The 25304-nt window shown below is 44.0% G+C and overlaps 1 protein-coding gene across 1 annotated transcript in view; it reads left to right on the top strand.

Moving 5' to 3' along the window:
• The first annotated feature begins 1785 nt into the window (after positions 1–1785).
• Positions 1786–25304, top strand: part of SLC4A11 (solute carrier family 4 member 11) — a 124157-nt gene continuing 100638 nt past the window's right edge. Inside the window, exon 1 of the mRNA XM_015863019.3 lies at positions 1786–1944. Coding sequence (XP_015718505.2) covers positions 1806–1944 — 139 coding nt within the window. The 5' untranslated portion in view covers positions 1786–1805. The remainder of the gene's footprint in view (positions 1945–25304) is intronic.

The following is a 25304-nucleotide window of genomic DNA, read 5'->3' as shown; positions in this document are numbered from 1 at the left end:
ATCTCTGATTTGAGTCCAATCACACTGCTGGCGCTTGCTGTGATGTATAGCATAATCTAGATGTCAGGGCAACATATCTGAGAGCTGAGGTAATTTCCTTGCTGGGTGGAAACTATTTTCACAGTGGAATGCTTGCGTTTCATTCATTATGAGTTGGAGGATATCCCCTCTCCAGGGTGAATCACAGAATCGTTAAGGTTGGAAAAGACCTCCAAGATTATCAAGTCCAACCCATCCCCACTAAACCATGTCCCTCAGTGCCACATCTCCATGGTTCTGGAACACCTCCAGGGATGCTGACCCACCTGCAGAAAACCAGGACTGAATACTTCTAATCTCCTAGGCATCAGGATGAGTTGCTTTCAGAGCTTATCATAGACACCACTGCGTAAACACTATTGTGGAGTTTGTTCTGCAAGGGAAGACACATCATCTTCAGAACAAGATATGAATGGTGGGCTTAAAGTGACCCCACAGCAAGCATGGAAGATTAAAAAGAATTGGCAAATAACTCCATGTGTAGAGAAAGGCTCCAGCAAGAGGAAAAACACTGATAGCTGTAATTGAATCCATCAGAATGAAAAGACGGAATAAAATTACTGCTGTGATAAAGCCCATTGCTTTGCAAATTTAAAGATGGTTTTCAATTTATTTATTCTTTTCAGACTCTGAGTAAGGAAGAAGAGATCATAGAATGGCTATGGTTGGAAGGCACCTAAAAACCTCCCACCCCACACCATGGGCTGGATGGCCCCCACCAGATCAGGCTGCCCACGGCCCCATCCAGTCTGGCCTTGAGCACCTCAAGGGATCAAACACCAAAACAAGTTCAAGTTGTTACAGTTAGACTAGATGATCTTGTAGGTCCTTTCCAACCTTGTGATTCTATGTGCCACCCACCTACTATCATTTGTGTATGTGTTCAAATATATATAGATATTTTCCTTCCTCAGAAGTTTGGGTTAAAACCTCAAATCTACCTGAGATACGGAATCTAATAATACCAACTAGCATGTAATTTGTTTGTATTTCTTCTCCTCGAATGGTTTCTTGCCACTTTCCTACCTTTGTTTTCAGGATCCTAGCAATGTAACATGACATATGAAGTGGAGTGCTGTGCCACCAGGACAAGTAATTACTTTGAAGAACTATCAGAGACACAAGATTGTGTCAGAAATCCCAGTTACTGCCCATAAAAGCACACCTGGAACACAGCAATGAGGGGAAGAAATAAGAATCATAAACAAGATTAGTGCCATATTTGCCTGTTAAAACAGTTACTCCAAGCCTCACCATTCTCTAAGATGAGCATTTTCCTACCTAGGAGGCAACCCATTTCCCCAGCTGAACCAGGTTCCCCATCAGCCTGCCCAGCATCACCAGTGCAAACCCAGCACCAATTATGCCTTCAAGCCTCTGGAGAATTTTAGAACACAACAGTTAAGCCTTCAGTACTCTTCTTGCTATAAGCAGATGATCAAGTTGCACATCTGTAACTACCTCTTCTTGACACATCTTCTCAACTGGGGAGAAATAGTATCTAAAAGGCCAGAACTACAGCATAGGAATCTCCAGTTGGGAAAGACATTGGCTGATGGACCCCAGGGCTTTAACTCAGTTTACTGAGGAGTGCCCCCAGAGTGCAAACGAGCCTATAGGAAACAGCTGAGGGCAAAGACTGGGGTGGGTGGAGAGGTTGGCTTCCTTCTCACCCTTATTAGAGGACCTGGTCAGCCCCTAGGGTGCCCTATTTTTGGTCCTGGGCTGGAAAGGAGCTGCTCTAGGGCTTGTGGTAAGGGTGATGAATGGAGCTAACTCCTGTAAGAACCAACAATAAGGAGGGAGAAGGGCAGAGTGATGCCCTCCATCTCCTGCGTCCTGGGAAGATGAAAGATGAATCAGAGGAGGCTCCAGATAATGGGGCTGCACTTGCTATTCAGGCTGGTAAGTTGTGTATTTTGTGTTTTTTCTGCTTTCTCTTTATGTGTTTTTTGGGGGGGAGGATGGTTGAAGTGAAGTGAGACAGTGTAGGTTGTGGTGAGAATAATGTGGTTTTGTATGGAGAAAAGCAAGCAAAGCAGAAAGGCACTTAAGATCTAGGTTAAGAGGGGGAACCATCTGAAGAGTTTTCTGTCATGAAGTTGTTGTTATTTACTTTATTTTTCAATGGAAATAGCAAATCATTTATGTCATAAGTTCTAGATAGTAGTAATTATAAGCTACAGCTTGGGTAGTAGGGAAGCCAAGGTTATGAGTCTTCTTCCTTAAAACAGTGCCATCTTTAAGAGGAACAGCAGTTATCAGAAATAGATCTGAGAAAGAGATTTCATTGTCATTCACAGAAGTTCCTTGTGCCTCCTGTGGTAATGTGAGCTTATGGGCAGAGTAATACGTGATCTAAATGAATTAACTCTGAGGGTTTTCTGCCCTGGAGAAGTGTGTGGATAGGAGATTGGACAACTATGATAGTTAGGAATTTTTACCTTATTCCTAACAATCCCTGAGCTGCAAGGGGATAGATAAACTACAGGGAGCTGTGAGTGCTTGGCCAGTAGGAGCAAGGCCCTTGAGCTGTTCTGGGGTCCCCTGTTCTTGCTGGGGAAAGGCTACAGAACAGCCAGCTGTCCTTATCCTCCCAGGAGCTGTAAATCTTCTCTGTGCAGCCCTGGGAGAAAATGTGAAAGTGAACTTCCCTACAGCTTTATCTTCAAAGCAATAACCCAATTTACTGAGCAGCTGTGAGATATGGAGCTGACCCAGAATATTAATTGGTCTCCCTGCCCTGCAGTGAATGAGAGCTACAGTTCAAAAGCCACTGGGCCCTGTTATCTCCTGCAATGGATGTTCCCTGTGATGAATGTCTCCTGTGATGCCATGTGCTGAACCCCACAGATCAAGTGGTGGGTGAGAGTCACATGGCAATCTCTAGGAGAGGCTCTGGGAAGCGGAGCAGAGATTTCTCTCATAAATCGATTGGTTGTCACAGGAAAATCCCTTTTGGGGAAGTGGTGGTTGGGAATCTTCTAATTAAGTGTGCCTAACTGGGCTCCTCTTCCTGAGAAGGCAGGAAGGGTGTTCAAAGCTGTTTGTTTTCCCTGAAGGGCTTAAAGTGTGGTTGTATTTTTGAGGCAGTTTATATATTTTTTTTGGTGATGGCGGTTGTTGTTCTTGATTATTTTTCAAGAGGAATAAAAAGCTGAGCCTTAAAGTAATTTCCACCTTCCCAATGGTATAAGGCATCTGCATCATCTGCTTGGTCTGAATGTGCCAGTCCTGTTTTCCTGGTTGCTCCGTGCCTGAAAAACATACTCCAAATGCTCTGATGCTTAACTGACTGACCAATCTTAACTATATTTGACAGACACCGATGTCTTGAAAGCATTTGTGTTCTTATATCCAGTAAGAGAAATTCTTAAGAAATTCTTAATCCCCAAGGTTGAATCTTTCTGTAAAACTTCATGTTAAAGAGGGGAAATCAGAGCTGGCTCCTTGATTTCTTTCCCATTTACAATTCCCCTTTGGCAGTACTGTGAGCCCTCAAATCTGCACGGCCATGCAACCAGGGATGAGTCCCAGGGTTGAATCCCAAAGACTGCTCCTACTTGGTGCCTTAGATGATCAGCAGCACCTGCCAAAAGCTCCTAATTCATGCAAATGCGTGTGCAGCTGACTTGGCTAAAGCCTTGCCAACTGGAGCCAAGACCTTCTCCAGTCTCATAACTTGCTGGTATTGATGTAGAACTGACTCTTCAGGTTTTGCTCTCCCAGAAGAGAACAGGGTGAAATGCAGGTGAGGTAGTGTGTAATGTAATTACACCAGCTGTATGCTTATGGCAGGAACTGAGATGAGGGGCATGCTGATATAGTCACACAAAGCATGTGAATGTAGGAGACTCTGAGGCTCTGGGTCTTATATGGGCTGGCACCTCAGGGGCTTATCTGGGTAAGAGTGGAGGATGGCATGATCATGAGACCATAGGGAGATGGTTCTTGAGGGAAGAACAAGCCACATATTAAGTTCATAATGAAGAGAAATGAGCCCAGGTGCTCTCACTCATGTTGGGTTTTTTGGTTGGTTTTCTTGGAAGGAAGGTTGCTGTGTCATTGGTTGTTACAACTGGCACCTGCTGACCCTTACCAGTGTATTGAGTAGAGATGGACTCAGCACCTAGTGCATGTGGAAGAGCAATGTGGGTGTGGGAGCCTGCAGCCACACACCTGGTGTTGCAGATGAGATGATGTATGCTGTTGGGAATTGGATCTACCATGTAAATGCTATGGGTAGAGCAGCTTGAAGGGCTTGGGGAGAGCCCTTGGCATGTCCCCCCCTAAGCCCTGGCGTGGGGCTGAGTCATTCTCATGTCTGGGGCCCTCTGATCTTTGTGTGGCTCCTTTAGAGAAGTTCTGTGCAGTTGGAACAAATGGATGTATGTTCCCAGGGAAAAGAAATGACATCAGCCATTCCCATAAACAGAATTGAGGCCAAAGCCTCCAGATGTCACGCAATGGTGTGTGTTGCTTTTTTTTTTAATCTCCATTTGACTATAGGAGTGTTTCCTTAACGATCCTCAGCTAATGAATAGAACCAAATGAAGAAATCTGCACTGGGTTTTTAAAGAAATGAATGCGTTTTTAAAGACGTAATGCATGTTGACATGGGTGTGTTAGAGCTTGTGGCTGTATCCATCCAGGCAAGGGGTATATTAATAACACATGGTGGCTACGAGTGGTGCCTGTAAGACCAATCTAAAATAGCTTATAGGTATCCAGCCCTCAACATCCCTTCTCAGCATGTGCAGCATATGTCTGTGGATGGGCAGCTCTCCTTGTGCTGCCTTGCTCTTGTTCCTCCAGTGGCAAGGCAATGTGTGTTTAAGGCAGTTAACTGAAGGGACCGGTCAGGACCCACTGCTCCTGCTGTGAGAACATCTTAATTGCTGACTTCCTCATGCTAATCGAATCAGGCTTGTTGCTTAATTTAATTGAAACAAAGAGGGATCTGATATGTGGCATCTGTCAGCAACCTCAGAAGGGAGGTAGGGATGTGATTCATGTGGTAGGCAAGAGCATTTGAAGTATTTCCTAGAACGATGTATTTCATGGGAAATGCCTTCAATTAGATTTGGGTATTTCCACACATCCTTGCCAGACTGGGAGCGGGTAGCTCAGCTTGATGCCAGTAAGGAATATCTCCTTTGTGAAATGAATAAATTACCTGGCCAGGCCTTCTATGTTCACAGTTGGTTTCATGGTATCTTCTTTAAAACACAATATGCTTATAATTTGTAATGAAAACTAATCCTTATAGCTCACAGCATGGGGCTGCTATGTCCATATTTTTGAGTCAAAGAGGATGAGGGATATTTTTTCTTTTTTCCCCTATCCTGAGTATTGGATGAAATGAGGATGGATGAAACAGGCCAGCTGAAAGCTGTAGAACTTGAGCGTTGGGGGAAACTCTTCACTGAGAGGGTGGTGAGGCCTCAGCATGGGTCAACCAGAGGAGTTATAGGTAGCCCATCCCTGGAAGGGTCACAGATAGAAGCCTGGTCTGATGGGGGATGAAACCCGCCTATGGTTGAATCTGGGTGGACTTCAAGGTCCCTTCCAACCCAACCATTCTATGATTCTAATTTCAGTATCCTGATGGTGTTTCTCACTGTTGAGGATCCAACCTCTGCCAGTTGAACTTGATGCTGACAGCCAGCCTTTCAGGTTGTGTTGTAAGACAGAAGAGAAAGGCTTTGCCTATATTTTCCTATACTGATTTAAGTTACCCAAAGGAGAACTGCAGAATAGCCACTGTAGCACCTCAGTAATAGGAAGTCCTGATGGGACAGCTCTGTTTTGATACTTGCAGGTATTGCATCTTTATAGCTCAGATTGCCCAGTGTTTGCTATCACTTGTGTGCTGGAACAATGCATAAAGTCATCATTGCTAGAACTGAAATGCAGGCTGACTGGTTGTGAGCTCTTTTTTTCCCCTTTCTCTTAGCCATGTAAATGTTTTATGAAGTGAGCATAAAGTCAATAAACACTTCCTGTTTAACATCTGCCTTGTGAGAGATGCTGTACAAAACCACCAGATCTCTCACCCAGTGCATGGATTATTGCTGGTTCCCTGCTAAGCACGGTATCAAAACTCATCAAGTAGGAAAATATATTCTGAACTTAAAGAGAAAATAAACTCATGCCTTCCTCTTAATGACACTGCATGGATTATACAGCAATGCAGCATATTGAAATTATTCTGAAATTGGATTTTGGAGCCAGCTGAGCTGCATATCCTTATGGGAAGGCTCCTGGGGAAAGCTGGTCTGCACCTAGCATGGAGAGTAGGCAACCAGCTTGTTTCTTTTCTTGCTGTTTTTCAGTGTGACAAATGAAATTTGAATAATTGCTGTGTAAACTGAGAGCAGTTGTTGAATCTGAGAAGGCTGAAAAACATGTGCTTCTCAGCTTTGTTTTCTCTGTTGCTGCTGTTGATTCACATCAATAGTGGCTGAAATCTTAATACTGTGGAATACTGCAAGCATTTCTACTTTAAAAACTAAAAGGTATGCCAATTTGTTTTCCAAGGCTTTATGGAATTGCAATTAGTGTAGTCAAATTGAGTAGGGGCTTTGGTTTGCAAGTGGTATCAGTACTGCCAGCTCCTGTCTGCAGTTGGCCAAGGCAGTCTGTAGGTCAGAGGGTGGGTGCAAATGATGTTTAATAGGACATGGGTGAGATTTAGGCTGGGTATAAGGAAGAAGTGCCTCACTGCCCTTATTGCAAAGGACCAGCAAACATTGCCTAGTGAGGTGGTCATGCTTATGGAGACACCCAAGGTCAGGCTGGATGGGAGCTCTGAGCTCCAGATGGAGCTGTGAGTGTCCCTGTTCACTGCAGGGGAGTTTGACCAGATGGTCTTTAAGGGTCCTTTCCAACTGAAATACAGCATAAGTGATGTATGGATGAAGCTCCTGACCCTGGCTCTCCTGTTCCTTCTGTGAGCTGTTGGCAAGTACATTTAGCAGGCAGTGGACTTGCTTTGGTCTGCTTGCTACTCTTGGCTTCTTAGGTTGCTGGGAGATGATTTAATTTTTATATTAATCTATATTATATTACCTTTTTTTTTATATTATATGCCTTTTCTTGTTCCCAGATCTCAGCAATGATTTCCTTTGTTTAGTTGGGGGTAGTGAACCTTGTGGGAGCGATATGACACCTTTGCTTTGCTCAATCAAGTGAAACATCATCTAAAAGGTGCAGCTATGAAGCAGGGAATGCAGGATGATGACTTAATTAAGGGAAATACTATTTTATTTCTTAATAGATTGTGAAACTGTATATGTGCCTGTACCCTAAGAAAATGGTGATTGCCTCCAAGCTGTCTGGGATGTTTTTGGTTAGCAGTGCAGCTGCTGTCATCTTGTTCTTGTGCTCCTGTTCTAGGATGGGCCTCTGAAGCACTGTTGTTTGAGAAGTCTTGCTGGGCAAACCCTGATATTCTTATGCTTTTGATTTGTTATGTTGGATAATTGCATTGAGTGGGACTTGCAAGGGAACCTCCTCTCATTCTCAGTGGTTACTCTGATGGAATGTTACTGGTGATGACCTCAGCTTTGCCCCATGTGGGAAAGGTGAAGTCAACCTCAACAAATAGCTTCAAAAACAGATGAAGCTTTATTGTTCTGAGGACCCTTGGTACTGCTGTAGTTAAAACTATGGACCAGACTTCAAAAAAATAAAACACCTTCTGAGAAAAAACATTTTGCAGAGAAAACTATGCTTTGAATAGACAGTAACAGCACTTAAGGATGGAGCTGTCAGGGCTCACCTTTGTCTGCATGACTGCTTGCTGCCTAGTGCAGATCTGAACTCGACTTGGGCTGGGCTTTCTTGGTTCAGAGGATATCTACTCAACAGCCTCTCAAATCTGTTGGAGACAGACTCCTATCTCTGCAATGCGCATAGGAAGGCTGGAGATGGGTGGTGCTGACAGCACCCCAGCCCTTGCCAGGAGAGTGATGTGTGGTTGTGGTGAGTCTGGAGATAGAATCTGATCCCCATTTGGATGTGGTGAGGTCACGTTGAAACGAGAACAGGCATCTGTTGACAACAGAGCCACTGTTTCACAACTCCTGTCTCATCTGAAGGATGGGTGATCACACCAGGACATGTGATACTGGAGCCTGAAGAAGCCTTGCTTGCTCCTGAATGGCTCTCAGTCTTGCTGCAGATGAAATCTGATAGAAATGGGCTTGCATGGCAGCGGGTAAATATCTTTTGGCTCTATTCCCACCAAGAGGAGGGACCAAGCTGGTGTGTTTAATGCTTCATCTGGCTGTGCAGCCTGTCTCCTGATGCTTGTAGGTGATAAGATCAGATAGGTAGGCTCCAGAAACCCTACAGCATGTCCCAGCTAGCTGCTCTTGCTGGCATCCAGCTTGCAAACTGCAGTGCTCTGAACCAATGCCCAGGAGACCAGTTGAGTGTGGTTCCAGGACAGCAAGCAAGCCACTGTCTAGCCTTGGTTAACACTTTTCTGTTTCATGTCTGTGTTTACAACAGCCCCTAATTGTGTGGCTGTTTGTGATCTTTGATCTGCAGTTGTGACAGTCCCAGTGCGACCATGCACATCTCCAGAGGTCAGTTCATTTTGTGTTTGCCTCTTGCCTCAGAAGGCTGCAGAAATCTCCTCTGACTTTATTTTGTCTGAGGTTGGATGGTGCTGTTCCCTTGTCCATAGCTCTTGAACTCGGTGACTTCCCCATCTTGTAGGGGTTCAATGATATGGAGGTCATATGAAGAGGCCATTCAATGGAAAGCATAAGGTTGTGCATAGCTCTTTCTTTGAAAGACCTGCTTGGTATTTGGCTTGGGCCTCTAATTTTCTTGCTTGCTAAAAGCCTTGAGGTGAGGCTGAGGGCTCTTGGTGCAAAAATGTGGTCATGGTGGCAGTGAGACAGTGGAAGTTTCCTTTTGTTGAGTGCAGTACAGCAAGGGAATGTGTTTTGATCTGTTTGCATGACTAACCTTGAATTGAGGTGCTCAGCTGAGCAAATGTCACTGCTTAAAATCTGTTTCCTGGTTGAGCAGCGCTCACTTCTCCCTAAAGTTTATTATCCTAAGCAGAAACAGTGTCGCCTTCTATTGAGGGTGACAAGACCTAGGAAAGTGAATGTATTTCTCCGCTGTCACTGTTGCTTGCTGAAGACTTGCATCTTGTAATGCAACGTGTAGATGGAGGATTTGCAGTTTGGAGTGCAAAAACAGATTAAATAGAAGCCACAACCTTGCCATGTTCTCTGTAAGCAGGACTGGGTTTTCTTCCCCTTGCTGTCTTGGAGGATTGTACTTTGTCTCTCACTGATTGCTATCTCTTGGCAGGGAAGGCAGGCTGGTCTTTGATTTGGCTATGTTTAGAAACTTGAGTTCTGTGAGGAATGCTTATGATCTGCAGCTGTCAGAAAGGCCACTGGCTCCAAGTCTGAGCGCTCAGAGCAGAGGATCTGCTGTCGGAAGGTGCACACAAACTGCTTTGTTTGCAGCTCTCTGAAAAGAAAAAGGGCAGGAGAGATGTGCTGAAGGCTGTGGGAGGCTTTGCACAAGCAAAAACCTCTGCACCAGCAACAGTTTGCCTGATTTGGAGACTGTGCTTGATGAAGAAAACACACAGTTCTCTCATTTCATTACCACTACCCACCCCCAGGGCAGCTTTCTTGCAATGCTGATGCCAATGGAGCAAGTTTGTGAGGTCTCTTTGGCCATCTTGCAATTGAAAGTTGAGAACTTTCAGGCAATGTTCTTTGTAGCCTTGTTCTGCATAGAAGTACCTGCCTTGAGGTCAGTCCAGGTGAACTTTCAAGTCTGTTTGGCTTGTCTTTAAATTATCCCTCTGGAAGATTATCTGTTTGGTCTCCTTCTGTGACACGACTCACCAGCAGCAAGAATGACAAGAAAATGACATTTCCTACAACTTGATTATTGTTGATTTGTGAAGGATTGAGAAGTCTGGAGTGGAATTGTGCTTGACCTATGTGGCTACTGTACTGAGTGGGAGAAGACTTAATTTTTTCCAGTTTCTTGAGCAAAAGATAAGAAGACTTCCATTACTTTAATTCTAGAACAGGGCTGGAACCTTTCACTCCAAGCTGAAAGATCTTTACAGCTAGTGTGGGTTTTTAACAGCTCTGTTCTGATGGGCTTTGAGTGCATCAGAGGATGAGAGACTATTCCACCTTTGAGAATCCTGGTCCAGTGCTCAGCCACTGTCTCTGGGGAAAATAATGTTGAACTGAAATGTCAATTTCTAGAAGTTAGTGCTTGTTGGCCTATGTCTTCTTGCTGTGTGCCTCTGAAGTCTACTTTGTATATTGCCTTCTGTTAGGCAGCTGCAAGATGCCTCCTTGGTCATTTCTTTAAGGTTTCACTCCAGTTGGCTGCTTGTGTGTGGTGGTGAGCTCAGGATCTAGGCATACATCCTTGACATGGTCTCACCAGAGCTGAAAAAGGGCTGAAATTGGAATGAAAGTTGCTATGAATCCACAAAGGATGGATAATAGTGGTTTGCCTTCTCCTAGAGGACAGTGCCTTGGGTTCTTTGTTGCCGGAGGGCAGTGTACCTCTACCACAACCATTTTTTGTTCATGCCAATGGAGGTGTCTACTGAGAGAGCTCATCCACGACAAGGAAATCAGCAGCTTTAGCTGTTTTTCTGGATTTCGCGAAGTCAAGAATGCAGCTAATGGCATTCTCTTTGATTTCAAGGATAACAATAAGCTCTCTACATCTTTGGCATCAGTATATTTGGAATATTGGCATTTCCCCAAATAATTTGCTTCCTCCTGTGCTCCTTTAGGAGGGATGACGCACTTGCTTGTGAGGGAGGTGAACTGATGCTCAGGCAACTTGCTCTTGTCTTGCATAAAGATGATAAACAAAAGGTTTCAGTTAATAGCAAGCAAGCTCTATCTTGGTACCAGCTCTGATTAGTCATAATTGAAAAGCATAGATTTTTATGTACCAGCTGTTGCTTTAGCTCTAAAACAATTGGATTCTGCAGGCAATTAACCTGTTGACTTTGAAGTTAAAGGTTTTCACCTGGATGAGCACAGAGGGCAGAGGGTTCTTCTGGTGATTTCCTGGATTCCTACACAGAGTACCAGGCTCTTTCACCTGGTAACTTTGTCTTGGCTCGACTTTGTTTCCTGATCTGGTGGTAATTTTGGCATTCTGTAGGCTTCTTTCAAGTACAAGTGTCAGAGATCTCATTAGGATTGCAGTGGTGTTATGTAAATGACGCTAGGACAATAACAGGATGTCTGAACCCATGAACAAAGATGCCTTAATGCTTATTATTGTGAGGAAGTCAGGATTCTTTCTCCAGGTGTAGCCCATCTCTGACAGGAGAGTTTCAGGCATTAACATATATGCTTATATTCAGTGGTCCAACACAGGTCTGTCTGGGCTTGCTGGCTTAGTGCATGTTGAGGAATGTGCTCTATAGACCAAAACAGCTGGAGGAGGTTATATGCCAGCTGAAACTTGTGAATGCTAGGACTATATTATCTTGCTAAGTCACCCTGGGCAGCCAAAAGTGAAGAGAGCACTGGGGTTTTATCTTCTAGCCTTTGTAGTTGGAGTGATCTTGTCCTTGCAGATCACAGGAAGCTCTAATGCACAAAGCTGTTCCTGATTTCTCCAGATGGTTTTTCTGTAACATTCTACAGTCCCAGCTTTTCCTTTTGCTGTCCATTGTTGATGGGTTTTTACTACAGTTCTTCTCCAAGGAATGGGTCAGAGGTTGTCCCTATAGAGCAGAAGTGATGGAACATACCAGTCCCACCAATCCCAACTGCCAACAACAATTACATGCGTTGGTGTCTGCTGGTGTTGATGATAGCATTGATTTACAGTAAAGTTTTGACATTTAATTAGTCACAACCTCTACACAAATGTACATCAGTATCTTTAAATGCTTACTGGTGCAAAATGATCCTTGGATTAGTCTAGGGGCTGCTGGTTTGTGGATCTTTGGTTGCCAACACAAGGAAGACATAGAACTGCTGGAGTGAGTTCAGATGAGGGCCATGAAGACGATCAAAGGGTAGGTTGTGGTCTTAGATTAGCTAGGTTTCATGTAATGGTGACATGTGTCCTTCTACCAGTCAGCTAAAGGCAAACTTGACAGGTCTTCTCAAATATGTTAAGTTTCATTCAGGGCTTTAAAAAAGAAAAAAAAGGTGTGGGGAGGGAAATGTTTAAGTAGCATCCATGCTAAAGGAGGCTCCTTGCACTGCACTGGATACTAAGGAACTCACGTGTAGAATTCTTTCTTGGTTTTGATCCCAGGGTTTTTTGATTTGGTCACTTGATTTTTATTCTGTTTCTCAGAGCTGCTTTTCCCCATGTCATTAGTCTCAGATACTGCAGTAATTCCTCACTTAGATTCTGCTGACACTTTCAGCTAGCCCACCTCAATGCGCTGTAGTGTGATATTAGATCCTTGTTGGAAGACACCTTGTCTAGATAGCAATTAATCAGAATAATGTTTTTAGTACTATTCAGTTGGACCTTTTTCCTTTTGCTGGTATGCTTCCTGTTTAAGGATGGTATATGACTGTATAGCATAGCTTGCAATATTAAACAGTTGAGATGAGATGGGCAGGAAGCTACAGTGGGGATCCTTCATGAACTTCAGTTTCTGATATTGAAGCATGGGTACCAAGCAAGTAGCACCCTACAGCCTATTGGGAAAAAGGGCATTTTAGTGGGCTCCATGTACCATGAAAATGGGGTACATCCAAGTCTTTTGAGGCCTGAGTGTAGGTTGATAAGCCTAAGTGACTCATCAAGTTTGAGTGGCTAAGCTGGAACTGAATCATCTTTGAGATCCCTTTGAAGCTATTCAGTGATTCTATGGCAAAACCTTTCTCTGTGCACACAAGTACATGTAAAACCATAAGTGACACAAGGCTGGGCTGGGAGCTGAGCCCTCCACTGAGTCTGATGTCAAATAGTTCTCAATGTTGATAGGGTAGTATCAGTTTAAGAAAAACGGGAAGTGGGTGAGGTTGTTCCCAAGACTGAGAACCTCCTATAATTAGGGTAGATGACAGTATACTTCTAAGAAACAGGGAAGCAAAGGAAGAACTTTGCATCTGTCTACCCTGCAAGACGATATGAGCTTAGGAACTTAGTACATGGGCACAGAGGAAGTGACAGTTTGGTTTAGCGAGTCTATTCATAAAACACTGCAGCTAAATCTCTGTTACTAAGATGATGTTAAAGAAAACACAACTGGAGGAAAAAGAGCTTCCTGCTCATTCCCTTTACAGTAAGGAAAAGCTGGTAGTAAGATGCAGTGATATTCATTAGGCTGAGGGGGGTGGATGTAGGGTTGTAGGTGTCCATGTTAAATTGCAGGGCAATCGGACTTGGATGGTCTTTAAGAATCCCATCCAACTCATATCTTTCTATTAGATCTGGGCAGCACTTAAGCTTGATCTATGCTTGAATTGGGTAATTTAGTGAACACAGAATCTCTGTACTTATTAAAGCTTAGTTCTTCACCATCACCTTTCTATTGCCCCTGGAGTGAAAGTAGTATCCCCCTCTCCCCCCCCCCCCCTACTTTCAGTGACTGGAAAGCCAAGAGATTATTATTTCAGCTGGGTGAAGTGTACCTGTATCGCCATAATAAGACTCAGAGGGTGTCCTCTTTGCCTTTCTGCTGGGCTTACTGACTTCATAATTACAAGGCAGGTTTTAAAAGGGACTTGTTGTGCCTGAGGTGATCTTGAAGAACCCATCAAAGTTTTCTTACCATTGTGTATTTGCCGAGACCTCCCCCCTAAAAGGCAGAAATTGGTAGAATGATTATTCTAACCTCTGCTGTACTTACAGAACAGGGCTATAGAATTGCTAACAAGGGCTCTGTCTGATTTGGGGATCCAAAATCCTCATTTAGGAAACCAGCTCTTAAAGTCTCAGTAAAATGACACCAAATTCTGTGAACTTGCAAATGGTGAAATTGAACTGGAAGGGGCAAAGCAGGTAGACTCCCATTCTATTGAGGCATCATTACCTCTCTGCAGTCTGTTAATTCAATAAAGCAGTGTAAAAGATCCATTTCTGCCTTGCTTTCAGATGCTATCATATCCTTTTATTGTCCCCTGGATAAGGTATGAGAAACAGTGTGTTTGTGTGGATGAAAAGCTGGCAAGGGCTACAAAACAAGATAAAAGCATATAAAATTTGCCTTAAGATCGTGGGCTGATAGAGAGGGAAGAAAGATCTACAGGATCAGAACTGGGGTTACATTTGCATCATGTGCACTTCAGGTTGTTTACACTTCAAATTTTAAGGCATTTGTTAAAATTCTTCATCTTCAGCTCAGGACAGAGGCTGAATACTCTGAGGAAACCCTCATACTCTACAGGAAGAGGTGGTGTGCTGCTCCTGATCAGGGGAAGGCTTTCTGCTTTTAATATTGATATGGCTTAGATTAGAAGTAGGCATGCATGTCTTTCACCAGCGAATGGTGAAGCTCTTAGATGCAGTAACAACATCTTTGCAGTTGCATCATCCTTGGCCAATGTGTTTCATTTTAAGCATGGAGTGTCATAGTTGGTGTCCTTCGTCTAAATGCTGGAGACCTCAGCTGGGCAGGCACTGGGTTGTAGCTGTATCAGTAGCCTTTGCACCCTATGTGGCTTGTGTACAACAGAGTTCAGGCTTTTGGTACTCCGTAGACCCCTTATTACAGTGTGTGATCCCTATAGTGGTAATATCACCTGTGGTTGACTTAAGGAGTAGGAAAGCCCATAGCTATTGCTCTCTGCTTCTATTGCAAAGCATAGGGAACAGTAGCTGAATAATCAGACACAAGGTTATGCATATGTTAAATAAGGTTCAGCAGACACTTCTGTTTCAGATCAACTTCCCTAGAGCAAGATGCCCAAGACACAACCCCTTGTGCCAAACTGCTTAAAAAATAAGGTACAGGTCACACAATGCTGCACTCTAAAATACAGAATTATTGAACTAATGCTGCCTGGTTTACTGTTGAATAATTAAAGACTGGATTATATTCTTTCACTTAAAATAAGGAAACTTGTAGAAACCAATTCCTGCTTGCTGCTGTGAAAGTCTCTCAATGTTCTCCATCAGCAGGTTTGCATTTCCAGACATACTGGGCAGACTTTGTACCTTAACATGAAGACCTCCAATTGCATGTCTTCTACAGTTGGGCTGCACTAGAGATCTGTTGGTGAAAGCATAGTTTGGCATTGCCTTTCAGTATCTAAAGGACAAGGGTGTGTTAAGGAAGTGGATAGGCTTATTAGTAGGATCTGTTGTGACAGAACAAGGGGAAATTGACAAGAAGAGGGGAGACTTAAGTTGAATACAAGGAATAGGTTCTACAGGAAGGGCAGTGAGGCACCTATGCAGGTTGCCCAGGGAAGTGGAGGATGCCCCATCCTTGGAGACACTTAAGGTCAGGCTAGATGGGATTATGAGCGCCTGATGGATCTGTGGGTGTTGCTGTTCATTGCATGGGTGTTGGGCAAGGTCCCAATTCAAATGATTTTATGGTTTAAAAAAGTGAAATAAGTGCAATGGTGTTTCCTCAAGACAGAGGCACATCCAGTGGTAGAGCCTGTAGATGATGCCTTGCATGTCAGGACCAATGCCTTGTTACAAGCCTTCAGTTTTCCCATGCTGCAAAGCCTACTGGCCTCAGACCTGGCTTTTGAATCTTCTATGGTCACTGATCCTCTTAGTAGATCTCCCACTGTTGATGGTTATTAATCATCTCCAGCTCCTCATTACTTCCCACTGGCCCCATACCTGCTTCCTATTTTGCTCATCAGAGCCCAAACCCTTGAGTCTTAAATCCTAAAGTCCTAAGGGTTGTTGAGCATATGCAATTTAGCTGCTTTTTTTTTTTCCCCTGCTCCCCTCAAAAGGCTTATAATTTGCCTGGATTTTCAGTGATGACAAAAATTAAATGTGACACAAAAAGCTAGCCCTTGCTCATTAAAGTCCCAGTTCTAAATCATGGGTCCAAGGCTTTTTTTTATAAAAAAAAAGTCACCAGAAATTGAACAAAACAATGTGTTTATTCCCATGCTGCTTTCTGAGAAGCAGTTGAATGCACATGTTCCAAAACAACTCTGCCCGAGGCAGAGCCGACTAGCATGCAAAGCCCTATCTTGAACAGCCTGGGCTTGGTGAATTTATAAGTAACTGAAAACAGTACTGGGAAGGGTTAGGCAGCTTTAATAATATTGTCAAAAGATGCAGTCTTGGAAGGAATATTATCTCTTTTAAAAGTCTCCCTTTAAAAAAAAATTAGAAAAAAAATCAAGCCCTGCTGTATTCCCCTGAGAACATGATGGATTGAATTCAGACTTGCCACACTCTTCCACAGACCCCACATAATTCCTGTTTAAATAGCCCAGTATTCTTGAATCTACCACAATAGCACAAAAGACAAATGGAAGTGATTGTGTGCTTGCGAGTCTATTTTCTTTAATGGATGCATTTCAGGGGTCATGGGCCATGTGGCCCTCCCTTAGATATACAATCAGACCCTGAAAGAACATTGTCTGCTGGAGAACTTCCTCTGACACACCACCCTGCTGAAACAGCATGACAACAGCCATGTTTCATTTTTCAAAGAGCTGCGTTCAGCCAACTTTGTAATTAGGACAATGAGGAATACGTATCTCTAGAGCTGCGTGTCTTTTAACAGTTGATTTATTTTTAAGAATGGGTGTGATTCAACAGCTTCTTAAAAACTTCATCTCCTACTGTCTGTATCTTAAGGAATAAGCCTGGTGTTGATCTAGTGGTTCTTTAAATGGAAGGCCAGACTTGGCTGGCTCCACTGTTTTGAATGTATTTTTATCAGTGTTACACCAGAGTCTGGTTCTTGAGACTTGCTCCTTGGCCTCTCTGTTACTGGCAGCTTTGCAGTGTGTTCGTCTGACCTGTTAAAGCATTGCCTTGCAATGGAGATGTTTCCTGTGAGAGGTTAGTGACCTTTGTCTGGCATCTGTGCATGAGCTTTGCAATGGCTGAAGTACGTGCCCTCATTTTGGGGGGCTGAGGGGAAGGAGAGGTGTGTGTGAGGCTCTGGGGCTTTTATGTTGCCTGTCCACCATGGGTAGGGGTGTGTGGTTCATTCCTTCTCAGTGTGATTTCCAAGTACTTTATTTTTCCTGTTTGGTAATTGTATGAGAATTTATGCTGTAGCATGTCGATGACTTTGGTAGTTCCAATGGAACCTTCCTATGCCCTTGCCTGGAAGGAAAGAGGGAAGAATGAAGAACCAACCTGCTGTTACGATGCTCATCTGATGCTTTCATTTTAGGGAGCCCTTTCTGCTCTTGCTGCTTTTCGGTGCTCTGTGGGAACATAAGGGATCCCTGCTCAGATTCTCTTCTATGCTAAGGCTTTCATAAAAGCATAGAAACCTTAGAATTAGAAGGCACCATTAGAGGCCATCTTGTCTCTTTTGTGCAACTCCCTTGCAATGAACAGGGGAACATACAGCTCCATCCAGCCTGACCTTCAGTGTCTGCAGGGATGGGGCATTTACCACATATCTGGGCAACCTGTGCCATTGCCTGACCATGATCATCTCATGCACGTTCACTCACAGTGGACTGAGCCTTTAGGGCTGTTGGTCTTTATTAAGCAGCTGAGGGTATACATGGAAGCCAAACAGAGATGAGTGAAGCTTGCCTTCCCTTCCTTGTCTCTCTACCTGATGTCTTCAAAATTAAGTTACATTTGCTGACAAACTAATGTTGCTCTTAGCGTCTTGGTTTGACAGTGTCTCCCTGATAAGCCCTTGAAGGGTCTTGCTTGTGATAATGTTCCTTGGTGCACGGCGTGGGCGATCAGCACTGAACTCGCGACAGAGCTCCATGGAAACAAGCAATGGGATTAACAAGCAAAATAGCCAGTTCTCCTGGTTGCTAGCTCTTAAATAACAGCCCTGGAGCTGGGTGAGCAAATGCCTGGATCTAGTATTGTTGGGGTTCAAACTCAAGCTATTATGCCACCAGCTCTTCATGGACCTACAGCTGAGTTTTGTTTTTCAAACAATCTCATGCTAGATTGGGCTGAGGATATTGCCCTCTCTGTGGGGCTGATGTAGAGAAAGAGTAAGCTCACCAAGTTGGGAAAGGGACTGAGAGCAAGCAGGCTAAATGTATATGTGACTTCCATCTTAAAGTTACAGAGCTGTGAAGGTTGGAAAAGATGATTAAGATTGTCAAGTCCATTTGTCAGCCTATCACTTTCTTGACATTAGGGGAGGAAAAACTTAAAGATACCTCTTTTGGCAAGGCACTTAGAAGAGAAAACTTTTCTGCTTGAGGAACTTCAGCAGTTTTTGCTGGTGATTTACCTGAGATTTTCTAAAAAATGACTTTTTCCTGCATGCTTTAGGATGGCATTTCAATTATGTTTTGTCTCTTACTGAGTGAACACCTGGTTCTACTGTAACTCTTAGGAAATGAAGTTTTGGTGGTCACCAGAAATTGAATGTGATGCTTCTGTATTTGAGTCATTGCACCTAAAATAGTAAAAGAGGGGGGGGCTGGTAGGTAGTTAGGCAACCCAAATGTGACACAGTTATCTAGTAAGACCAGTACAGGCATAGGAAACTAGAAATGATGAGCACTAATTCCCTGAGGCAGGTTTCTATTAATGTGACTATTTCTTGAGTAATTTTCAGCTGTAGCTCTTGTCTGGGGACTCTTCTATGTGGGTATATTAAATAGTACATGGTGTACCGGAGATGGATAAATGCACTTTAGGGAAGGGCTGTAACTACACTGATCTGTGTGCTCCTCCCCCAGCAGATGAGGGCTTATAACCAGAAGTGCCAAAATGAAGATTAAAAACTGTCTGAGGATGCTACTTGTTATGCCCAAGTTGCCTTTAAACAAGCACAAGCGCTTTCCTTTGGCAGATCTCCTTTTGGCAGAAGGAGGGGTGGATTTCTTTAAATACCAAGGTTCTAGTCTAATTGTCATCCTCATCGTTTCATCAGTGTTGTGTCTGTGGGTGACAGATCCTTTCTCCCAGAGGAGGGTAGTGTGGGAAGCAGTTACAGATCTTGTTTGTTTTTCCTCATTCCCATGGTTGTAACCTCTTTTTGACAGCTGGTACTAGCATTTAGTTAGCTTGCTTTCATTCCCTTTTAGAGAATGCAATGCTTTTTGGTTCCTATAGCAAGCTAAAAACAATTACATATAGATTCAGCACTAATTCTTGTGTGTTGGTGCTTGCTGATTTCCCCATCTCAAGTGGGATTGACTTGCAGTGCTGATCACTCTGAGGGCGTTGTGATGCTACAAGTCCCTCTCTTCTTCCTCCAGCTGTTCTTAGTAGAAAATATGAATTCTGCTGACACACACAAGTAAGTTGTCACTTTCCTGCAGAACTAAATTCTGATGTCTGAGGCCAACTATCAACCCAAGCTCAGAGGAGTTTAATTGTGCTTGCCAGATGTCCCTATTCCACCAGACAACCTCCAGTTCAGGCTCTATAGGATTCCCTTTGTGCTGTGGGTCTCCCATATGTTGTTCACAGTCTTTGAAATGTAGTTTGTTTCAGTTTTCTCCTCCTTGAAGAGGGATGGATTATTTAACTAGATGGAATTAATTTGTTTTTTCATCATTTGCAGGCTTCTTAAGGTATTTCTCCCTTGCTGTGTATGCAGCTCACCTAGAAGCTAGGAGGCATGTTAATTATGACCCTAAAGTAGAACAGCTCCTTTAAGAACTGGTAGCATATTCCATAGGAATGAAAACCAATGGATGTGTGACTCTTAAAACAAAGCTGATGGGAGATGAGTCTCTCAAAATCCAAGTGCTTAGAAGTAGGGATAGCTTTGTTTTTACCTTTAAATGCCAGTAGGCAACAGCACTGCTGTATATTGGGTGTGCTTAAGACATCAAGGCCCAAGACCTCAATACCGTGGTGTCTTGATTAGCTCTAGACTGTGCACTTTATTTTATCCATGCCACTGATAAGACGGTGTAGTTCAAGTTCAGCAGAATTTCTTTAGAGATCCGAGGGTCTGTGCAACATAAGCATCCTCCTTTGAGGAAAAGCAGGGTGCTTTTAATGGAATAAGGTTTGCAAAGCAACTTGAGGTCCTGTGGCTTGCTCTGGGAGATGTGACTCGGACAAATTCCAGCTGAGTTCTGCCTGTTGGCAGGCTGCTGAGGCTCACTTAGAAAACATCCTCCTACACCCCATGAATGGCTATGTGGATCTTGGTATGTTGGTGATGGAAGACAGCAGTCCAGTAGAAATAATGAGTAGAATGATGTGGGCAGCATTGCACGGACGGTTGGTGGAATAGAGGCCTGGGTAACTCTGACGCTGCCTTAAAACTCACATGCAGATGAAGATTTACTGGAGAGCATTAAAATGTCATGTGTATGCCATGGTCACTTGGTCTCTCCAGCTTTGCAGATGAGAGAATGTGAGAATGACATGTTTTTGGAGGAGTCTTAAAGAGCAGGCTGCTTTGATATTTAAATATGTATCCATGGAGGCGGGTAGTTGTGTGTGTTGGAGAAGAATGCGTGTTTATTTGCTTGCTTGGATGATTGTTCAACCCACCACTTGTAGCGTGAAATACGAATTTGGAGAGCAACTAATAGAATGGCTCCAGTGGCTGGGAGCAGATGTGGGGTGGGGTGTGCAGTCTCCAATGTGTATTTAACGAGCTCTTTTTTAAAGATTGGATATAGAAACACAACTATGCATGTAACCCTTACAATGCTTTGGCTGTTGGATTCTTGCTAAATCGCAGTTCTGGTTAAGCTTTTCATTTCTGATTGTCTTTGGTGACTTTTGAAGCCTTAGCCATTGCTTGAATGTCTAGAAGCACTGCTTTGCTTCCATGGGGTGAGATGAATAAACCTCTTCCCCAGGTGACAGCCATCCAACAGCACTTTGCTCATTGACTTCTGACATGGGGCAGCAAGGTCTTCTCGACCTGACTTTGGGCTAATAAATATGCAGCCTGGGCTCAGATAAAACAAGCTGCATTACATAGCTGCCTCCGGAGTCCAGCTAAGAGCCAATCTGGCAATAACAGCTTAAAAATGAATTTATCAAATTTATCATAGGATTTTTTTATGCTGTTTTGTTATGGGGGAAAAAAAGCAAAAAAACAACAAACCCATCTGTCTACTCTATGCAAATAGTAGCAAAAGCAGAAAGGGTGATGGAGGAAAGAAGCCAACACCCACCCTGTTTTGTCTGTAAGAATTTCATAAAATAAATGGTACTGGGTGATAGACTGAAATATCTGCAAGTCTGCTTTCAATGTGGGAAAGAGTGGATGGGAAGCATAAACAACTTCAGTAGCCCTTATATCATCTTGGTTTCTGCATACACTGTGGACAGTGTATCTGTACTCAGGGTGTCTGAAATTCCCTGTGGGTAGCTGACATCTGGATCATCCCACAGGTAAAGGCAGCAAGGGCTTGCCAACCAAAACCGCCCTGCTCCATCTAAATAACTGTCCCTCAGTATTCTCAGCCATCTGGACTTTGGGGATATTTTTCCTTGAGTAGACATTTCCTTCTGGTCCCTGGTCTTTTGAAGGAGAAGGCATCAGCACTGTGGCTTGTGGACTGCTGTAAACCAAAAGTGTTCCTTATTCTCTTGTCTATTGGCGCATCTTCTCTAGCAGTGCTGAGGTGGCTTCAGGATGCTTTGCTCTGCCTGTGAGCCTTCCTTCTTTGTGGAGCAGAAGAGTGATGAGCTCTGGTTGTACATCTTGCAGGATGTTCCCAGGAATCCAGTGCACCCAGACGTGGTAGCAGTCCTTCCATCTTCTCTGGTAATGGCATTTCTCTCAATCCAAATGAACTTCCAGATGAAAGGTATTTATCTGAAAGAAAAGCTTAGGCTTAAAGCATTGCAAAAGTCTTGGTGGTTTGCAAGATAGATGCAGAGAATTGAGGTCTGCCATGTGAGTGAGTTCTGCTAATTAAAATAAAACATCTGAAATTAACCCTTGGGATAAATGTCCCACAAGAATGTCCCTTATTCAGAGGCACAGAGTGTTTAATCTCTCAGGACTCTCTCTTGGGTCACACAAATTGGCAATTTTTTAGCAGATCTGAGAGACTTTTCATCTTGGCCTCTGGCAACTCTTTCTGGCTGAACGTTCAGATTCACATTTGAGGGACTTTCAACTTAGAGTGCGTGAAAAATTCAGAACTTACCCATCTATAATCTGAAATGGTGAGAGTTCAGGCCCAATTCAGACAGCTTTTTGTCAAGGCATCTTGCTAATGTGTTTGGCCAACTCATGCTGCGAGCCTGTAGGCTAAGGTGGTGGTATGGAGGTGGCATGAGAAGTGGCTGGGGTAATGATGTGTGAGGTTGGCAAGGTTGAGAGGCCTGAATCATGTGTAATGTCGCAGGAGACTTCACTATGAAGCAACAAATGTCAGAGCAAGAGGAGTGCTAGCTAGAACTGAGCAGAGTAGACCATGCATACCTATTCTGGGCTTCATTTGGTTGCCTTATAAAAGCCTGATTGTTGCTGAGGATGCCGACCACTATGCAAACTGTTCATAGCTTTTCTGGCTGTCGAAATATGATGTACCCAGAAAGGCCTCCAGACACTGAAAGGCACTCATGCTGGGAGATGTCAGGTCTCTGAAATGCTCATATAGGGGGGGAAAAAAAGCAGAGCTCTGCAATTGAATTCAGTCAAATTCAAGATGTGTAGAACAGGGATCCTATGGTGTGGGACAAAGCAAGACATGCTGTGCTGTGTATTCTGCTGGGGTTTCCTTTCTTATTAAATGACTTAACAGAAGGAAGTCATAACCCCCTCACTGTTCCCTCTTTTGTCTGGAAGAGTTAACTTTGTAGTACAGAAACAGTCTGGCACAGAAGAGTTGACCACACTGGGCAAGAAGTGGAAATCCATTTGCTAAACGGTGACTTCCTTGGGGTTTTGTGGGATGCCTCTTATACAAAGAACCAAGAGTTTCTCCTTATGTATCACTATTATGTCTTTTTCCAGTTGTAACCAAGTCCATATTGATAAATTCAAGATGTTTATCACGTGTGGCCTTGCTATAGTGTGCGTTAAAGTCTAGATGCCTGTTGAAATTGCTGTGGATGCATTGACTTTGGCCACCTTGTACCTTGGGAGCAAAGATGCCAGGATGGTGTGGACAGAGGGAGCTGGGTGTAATACACTTAGAATCATAGATTCATTAAGGTTGGGAAGACCACTGAGATCCTGGCCCTGGTTGTGCAAGAGTTAATGAGAAGCCCAAGAGGCATCAGGCAGTGCTGTTGGGTTAAAGGCTCTGAAAACTGAGCTGTATATACAGAGAGGTTTTGTCTGAAGAGAAATTTGTGGCAGAGCTGTGGAGATCTTGCTTCCATCTACATCTGCTCAGACCTCCTTTATTTCATGTGTTTTTCAGGGATCTTGCCCCAACTATTTTTTGGGGCGGTTGCAGAAAGCCTATTACAGATCTACATGCAGGTCAGCAGATACAAGAGCTTTGTGTGCCTCCTCCTTCTTCTGGATGGCTGAAAACCTAGAGAGCAACCCTCAAAGGCGTGCTGTGGGCTCCCATGCCGCCTGCCTCTATTTCTAAGAACTGAATGATGTGAGCAGGCTGTGTTTGCACTGGGAATATTGTGACACTCTTAATTGGGATCTGCCTTATGGACCAACTCATTCAGTAATAAAACACAGTGCTTCTTGCACACAATTCCTGATTTATTTTTTTTAATTATATTTTTTACCCCCCAAAGGCCAGGAAGCTCCAAGTGAACGTGCTGTTCTCAGCTGTGGTTTTCTTCCCTGCTGCTGCTGGCAGAGATGGGCATTGTCCCAGCAGCAGCCCCTCTGTGAGAGATAAAGGGCAGAGATGGAGGGGAGTTGAGCTTATCTGTTTGAGGATTTGGGGAAGGATCACCCAGACACATGAGTGGCGTAGAGTGGGATGAAGCTTTGCTCTTACTGTTCTATTCACTTCTTGAACCCAGGCAAACTGCTCTATCTATGGCTCTGTTTCCAACCGTTTTTTCTTTGGGGTTAGGAGGGGAGGAGTGAAAAACAGCTGGAGCTCCTCCCCAGGAGATGCTGAAAGTCCTAGTCACTTTTTCAAGTGTTCTTACCACTCTCGTGGCTTTGCTTCACTGCATGACAGCCCTGGAGCTATTCCTGCCATGGGTAATTGATGCAAGCTGAACCAAAATGCTGCAACATTCCCCTGGCTGGGGCTGACAGCACAAACAACTTCCCCTGCATGGTCAGGAAGCTGTTGAGCAAGGAACTTCCCCTTTAGCTGCTTCTGGAGGGTGGAGGAGGGGGTCCTTCCTGCACAGGAACACCTCTTTCTTAGCTGTCTTTGGAGGAGCTATGCAGCCTGGCCCTGTATAACTCTTGTAATGGCCTTCAGTTGTGCCAGGGGAGGATGAAGTTGGATATAAACAAAAGTTTATTCTCAGAAAGAGTGGTCATACATTGGAATAGGCTGCCCAGGGAAGCAATGGAGTTACCCTCCCTGGAGGTGTTCAAGAACTGTGGAGATGTGGCACTGAGGGACATGGTTAGTGGGAATGTGTTGGTGGTTGTTCTTGATGGTCTTAGACACCTTTTCCAACCTTCATTCTTTCTTTTGGCTGATGTGTGGAAGGGGAAAAAAATCCCTTCATCCCTCTGAGCTGGGATGAAGAAGTGGGTCTGCTGGAGGCTGCAAGGTGGTCGGGTGGGTTGTGGCTGTGGGATACCTCCTCCACAGTGGAGAATGGTGACAGTGGGGCTGATAAATGATATTGGCTTCAAGTGGATAGGCTGGAGGTAAAGCCAGCCTGAGATAGCTTGCTTTGTTAGTGCCTTTCTGTCTTCCCCTTTGGAAGGAGAGGTCTTGAGTGGTCTGTGAAGAGGGTGGTGAAAGCTTCTACTAGTGCAAGGTGACTGCTGTTGCTTCATAACTCATTATTAGCACTCAGTGCTTCTGAAATGAATACAGGAAATTGGGTGCATCTGTGTGGTGAATGCCCTACAGGTTGGATAAGGTGCCGCATGCTAGCATGTGGTCAGGGACACTTTGCTGTCCATGCATGTGGAGCAAGAGGGAGAAGGGTTCTGAGGATACCCTGGAGAGCTCCTGCACTTGTCCTGTAGCAACTCAGTTGGAGTCACAGCTTCATTCATTCTCCATAGCAAAGCAAAGTGGGAAGCAGATGGTGTTGGCAGCATCTGGTGTTCACAACCCTCAACACTGAGG

This window comes from Coturnix japonica, chromosome 4 (assembly GCF_054131305.1).
Source record: "Coturnix japonica strain WE chromosome 4, WE-NBRP24, whole genome shotgun sequence".
Taxonomy (NCBI): domain Eukaryota; kingdom Metazoa; phylum Chordata; class Aves; order Galliformes; family Phasianidae; genus Coturnix; species Coturnix japonica.
The sequence above is the reverse complement of the archived record's forward strand: the minus strand, read 5'-3'. Positions and strand labels throughout refer to the sequence as shown.